This window comes from Otolemur garnettii, unplaced genomic scaffold (genome assembly GCF_000181295.1).
Source record: "Otolemur garnettii isolate 467f Iridium unplaced genomic scaffold, OtoGar3 scaffold00079, whole genome shotgun sequence".
Classification (NCBI taxonomy): Eukaryota; Metazoa; Chordata; class Mammalia; order Primates; family Galagidae; genus Otolemur; species Otolemur garnettii.
In genome coordinates, this window is record NW_003852474.1 from 7,842,173 (window position 1) to 7,848,172 (window position 6,000).

The window sequence follows — 6,000 nt, forward strand, 5'->3', positions numbered from 1 at the left end:
CAGCTATAGAAATGAATCTGAAAGTCAAACAGCCCAGTTAGAACTCATGTTTTTAAAAAGCTATTAAGATTAAGTAAAATGAAATGAACGCTAAAGGACTAAAGGATTCAGATCTATTAAGAGCCCCATCTGACAAGTAATTCAAGGGAAATCCTATTAATTAAAAGCCGCCGCACTGTGAAATGGCTGCCATTACACTTGAAGGTGGTTAAAGTGCCGTTTGCAGTTACCTGCTTAGGATACAGATAAATATTAGAAGCAGTTGGCCGTCTGTTAAAGGTAGGCCTCTGTTCCTGCATCCTGAAAAATTGGGGGCCTCAAAACTGTAGGTACCAGCTCCAACATGAATTTGTCTCTGGCTCAATTATAGAGAAATTACAATAACCAAACATTAATGTTGCCAGGGTTGTATTGAATTCTTCTCTTTTCTGAGAACTACCGAATTTGCCTTCAAATGAGACAGTTGGATTCTGCCAGAGCTTCACAACTGAAGGCACTCACTCAAAATTAGGGAAAATGACAATGCTGATTTGAATTTAATGTGTGAGGGGAGCCAACCAGGGGAGATAGTCCACTTTCCTTGGAGAGGTACCCATCCCATGCAGCAGATCTATGAGTAATTGAGTCAGAATTGGAGTTTGGGTGCCAGTTCTGCTGGTGGTGGTAAGATGCATTTCCTTTCCATTCACCTTTCACCTTCAGAAAGAGAAGGGTACACCTGAGGCAGTCCCTGGCAAACCACAGAGGGACATGTGTGCGCTTAGTTCCCTCTTTAGAGCTCCACATGAAGCTCCTGTTGTATCCTGTCCTCTGTTGAGCTCTTACAAGGCCCCCTCCCTGTATGGAAGCATGTGCCCATGCAGCCGGTGGCTTTGAACCTTTTGAGAACCTCCTCCAGTGTTGGGGAGTGTGTTATGATATGTCTAAGACAGTCATTTTAACAACCTGTTGTCTAACACAGTTCTCGAGTAAAAACTGGATAAAGTCTCAATCACTTAATTGCATTTAAAAAAGTTTGCTTGTAAAAAGAAATACTAAAAAAATTTTTGCTTGTGTCCTTTAAACATTCTTTAGTATCTGTTTGATACTTCACTGTGAAGTCACCGTGAGGTGACACTTGGAGTGTTCCTGACAGTAGTTTGGCAGCTCTTCAAGTATCCAGGCTGCATAGTCCAGGTTTATCTGTGCTTCAGATGGCACCTCTGCTCTCTGGCTCCAATTGGAAAAGCTCAAATCTATTGTCTATTTTATTTCAATGACCCTATTGTCCCCAGGCAGCAAGGACCTCTGGCTATACGGCCAGTGACTGGCTCCCATGGCAGACATCTCTGCACTGGGGCTGATGGGTATATTTTCCATATTCTGTCACCATAAAGCCACAGCTGGCCAATTGACAGTGGTTATGTGTATGTACTTAGAACCTAAAATGTATTCCCTCCCTGCAGTCCATGGAATGTCATCCTTTTCAAAATGGCCTGAAAGTAGCATGAATGGCTTGGTTTTGATGCATTATTACAAGGACATTTCAAATTTCAATTCATTTACCCAGACAAGTTACTTAAATGCTCTGAGGCCGCCCTCCTAGGAAAAAAGAATATTAGTAAAAAATGAACATGATTGACTGTTCTTTCCATGCCAGGTCCTGGGCAAAGCATTTCCTAAGGATTATGGGATGAGTTGCAGGTGCCAGGTCTCTACCATTGAATAGTAGAGCTAAGACTCCCACTGGGTGTGTGCTCTGACCACACTGCAGCCCACTGCTCCACCCACAGGGCCACCTCCCACTTTGGAGGAGTTCCTGTGGGGATGGGTGTAATGTCTAGAAAGCACTTAGCTGGTCTGCACAAACACCCCCTTAAAGGATGAGAGCTGCTGCTATGAGTCAGGGGCCCCATCATCTGGGAGGGCTATGAGGGGACATGAAGCAGGTGACTCTGTCTGGGAGCAGCCCAGAGGGCAAGCTAGAGGGCAGCCTGGAAGTGCTTAGGATATAGCGTGTGGGAGGTGCCTGCCGGAGCCAGACTTGGTGTCCTTGCATGCAGGTGCCCAACCCCAGATTCTGCCCTTCCATTACAGTGCCAGAGTCTTTGCCTGCCTTTTTCAAAAACAGAGATGCCACCCACAATAGCCTAACAAACACTTCACTGGTATCTTCCTTTAACACTCTTGTTTATTTGTTGTTTAATATACCTGTGCCAATCTATTTCCTTCCAGAAATAGACAAGTGATTAAAACGTTCTCCAGGGTTGGAAGTGGGTTGGGCGCGCAGCCACGGTGAGGCCATTTGTGTGTTCAGGTGAAGGAGGCTACATCTGCCATCTGCTGGCCATGCACCAAGTGTGGACACCCCCTGTGATCTTATGGGCGTCACAGGTTTTCTTTCTAACTGCGTTTCATCGTTCAGCTGTGAACCTTAGCCTGAGGCCACTCTGATATGGTCAGCATTAAAAATGGAGTTCCTTGTGAACGCTGTGTCAGACTTGAAGGATGCAGTGAAAGGAAATGAGCACCATGCTTCAGGGGTTGGGTCTTGGGGATCAGCCTGCAACCATCAGAACACACAGGAGGGCTCCTGTGCTCAGGTGGCCCTGAGCCTCAGTTTCCTCAGCAAGGGCCTGTGTGTGTGTTGGGAGTTGGGGTGCATGTGGCCGTGGTTCTCTATCCCAGCTCTGTGATCCCATGTTTTGGGTCTAGTACCACCCAAGATTGCTGTGGGAATGTTTGTGTAAACTGTTTAATTTCATGTTTCCATTGCCACTTTCTCATACTTCAACATAGTCTACGTTTAATTGGATTTGAACTTCTCTTGAATGCAAAGTGTTTTCACATGTGATCCTTTGCTTTTACAACTCAGCCTGAAACACAATAAATTCGTTTTTTTAAATACAAAGAGTGCCAAAAATATACACATTTTAAGAAAGAAAAAAAAGCTATTAGATTTGTAATACTCAAGTCACATTTGACTTCTGCGATTACAAGAAGTGCCCCACTTGTATTCATTCCTATTTTGTTGTTGGTATATACTGAATATTACACTTTTAATATAGTTTTTTCCTTTCTTAAATGGTGTATACATTTTTTTGCACCCTTGGTGTAAGAGAGGTAAATTCACTGATAAAGTGATTAAAGGGTTTCCCGGAAGTCACCCCTAAAGTTGCCATTAATAGGGAAAATGGGAAATTATAGTCATGTACTTTTATTTACAAAATATTCTTTACATAGTTCTACAAAATATTTACCACATATTCTCTACATGTTGGCCACCTTTTTGTAAAATTATGTAATGACTATTTTGTAAATAAAATTTCATTTAAGTACAATTTCCCACTTCCTTGTGTATGGCATCTTCAGGGGCGACTTTTGGGACTCCCTGTATTATTCACAAGGCAAAATGTATCCCTGACAGCTTTTCTTCAAGAAATGGTGAGGAAGTAGGTGAAGCCCCATTATGGAAAGGATCAATGCTTGGCCCGAGAGGTGTGACTTGTCCAGGATCAGGTGTCTTCGAGGGGCAATATGTGATCCCAACAGATGTGTGTTTGTGTTGACACACCTAGTACGCGCTTAAAAGAAACAGAGGCTGCAGTCCCTACCTTAAAAGACAACCTCACACACTGTTTTCACTGTTGAGGTGACTTTCAGCAGTGCCAGCTTCATGTGGTGACCAGGTCTCACAGCTGGTTTGCCAAGATCTCTTATTTTGGGACATGTTGGGCCTTCTGGCACTAGTTGGCAGTGATCTTCAAGTCTGCACACACTATTGTTCATATAAAGAAAGTCCCATGACTTTCATCTGACAGTAGGGGGTTAACAGTCTGATGGTTAACAACCATTAATATATGTGTCCTTTCTCCCCCCTTTTCCTGAGCACCAATAGGACCACCCACACTTAGAGCACCTATTAAACCAAATTGCAATGGCAATTTACCCCAAAACAGAGAGTGAGGGGTGGAGGTGAGAAACTATCCCCTTCTCTGTTGTTTATTTGTTTGTTTGTTTGTTTGTTTTTCCATCAGAATGGCATTTGTGCCTTTTGCTAGGAAAATAGTCTTGGGGGAGACTATTGTTTGGTGCCAACAGTTTGGTGCTATATATACTCTGTGCCATCTCTGTGCAAGCCACTAGGGACCTAAGGACAAAGAAAACACAGCCCCTTCCCTAGGTTATGCCCAAACAATCACTAAGGGGTCCCTTCTCTTTGAAGCCAAGCATATGCCTTTTTGAGGTTGAGGAAGTGAATGGTATACCTGATGGGCAGGATAATTGCAGGAGAAGCTCCAAAGTCTGGGCTGATGTTTTGTGTGGTCGTGGTTTGAATCAGTGGTTCTCAACCTGTGGGTCACAACCCCTTTGTAACAAACAATGAAAACACATCATGGCATCAGGAAGGTTGAGAACCACTGGTTTAAATAATGGAAGGATGTATCTCCCAATACTGGCAGAATAGCAAAACTCTGTAAGGAAACAGATTTGGTGTCCTAATGGTAATGCCTTAAATGAGACACCAAAAACAACTTAGAAGTTTCTCAGTCGTGTTCCTGTAGAACCAACAGAAATTTTTCTACTTGATAAAATGTGAGGAGCAAAATTATGCTATAGACTAATGGAATTTAAAGCAGAATTGGACCTTAGAGATTGCCCAGCAAAAAACTTCACTTTACACATAAAGAAATGGGGGTGAAAGGTAATTACCTTGCCCCAAAGACATAACAGATAGTTGGGGCAGAACTGGGTCCACACCCTGCCCTGCCAGTTTTTTACCCCTAGTTCACTCCGAACGTGAATGAAATGACTTATTCAAATCTTCAGAGACAAGTATCGATGATATGCAGGTCAGTAGGCACATTTTAGGGGATAGCCTTTGGACAGGGAGGCCTTTGAGCACAAGGGTGCACAAGAGCCTGGAGCCCCAGGGTCCCTCAGAAGGGGGCTCCCCCTGCTCCCTGGCAGGGTGGTTCTATTTATACAATGTGCTTTCCTAAAATGTGCTTCTGATTAAGATTGCTTTTGAAATGCATTGATCTGAAAACTACCCTTCTCTAAAGAAACAATACAGCAATGCTGAAAACAGTACAATGTTATCATCACCACAAATGATAGGACCTGAGTTTGTTTTTGTTTTGTTTCTTTACTTTTAACTGTTGTGGACCCAAAAGTATCTTTTTCCCCTGCTGGTGCGGGGACAAACTGGAGGGATCACATGGGCTGGCAGTTGCCTTTACAAGCTTCTTCCTATCTGGCTGTCTTCACTCAGTAGGACCTCAGGGGCAATGTCTTCTCCTGCTCCCTAAGGGACGGAGGCCTAGCCAGCTAGTTCACCACTCAAGTTACTATTTCACGTCTCCAGCGCAGTGCTGCTGGTTCCTAATTATCTTTACCATGAAGACCCCTCAGGCAGGGATGCAGACATAGCATCTAAACGTGAAAAATACCAAACAAGTAATTTCAGAATTAAAACTACCCAGGAAAAAGGTTCTGGTTTTTTAAAACAGCATATTTTAGTTGCTGAATCATAGTCATACATACTTTTGAGGTATGTGTATTATTCTGATGCATGTGTATACAGTATCTAATGATCAAATCAGGGTAATTAGGGTATCCGACTCCTCAATTGTTTATCTTTGTGTTGGAGGCATTACAGTTCTTCTCTCTCACTGTTTTGAAATATACAATAAATTATTGTTAAGTACAATTTCTCTACTAAGCATCTTCTGGAACCTGCCTGCCTTAGCCTATGACTGCTGCGAGGGTTCGTTTTTATGATGTTATGGTCTGCTATTTCCTAAGCGCATCAGGGGAAAGGTGCATAAAAGTGAAAGAAAAAAATAGGAAATCAAATAGACTTATTGCTGAAAAGGTGATATTTTGTTGCTGAATTATTTTGAATCCTCTAAGTCTCTGTACCTGTGTGTTCCTCTTTGCAGAATGCTAGAAGATGACCTTAAGCTAAGTAGTGATGAAGAAGAAAGTGAACAGGTAAGATTCTCTTTGATGTTGCCA

At 42.8% G+C, this 6,000-nt stretch overlaps 1 protein-coding gene across 1 annotated transcript in view; it reads left to right on the top strand.

Moving 5' to 3' along the window:
- AFF3 (AF4/FMR2 family member 3) overlaps window positions 1–6,000 on the top strand; it is a 529,930-nt gene that overhangs the window by 420,669 nt on the left and 103,261 nt on the right. The window contains exon 11 of the mRNA XM_012807928.1: window positions 5,925–5,976. Within this exon, the coding sequence (XP_012663382.1) occupies window positions 5,925–5,976 (52 nt within the window). The remainder of the gene's footprint in view (window positions 1–5,924; window positions 5,977–6,000) is intronic.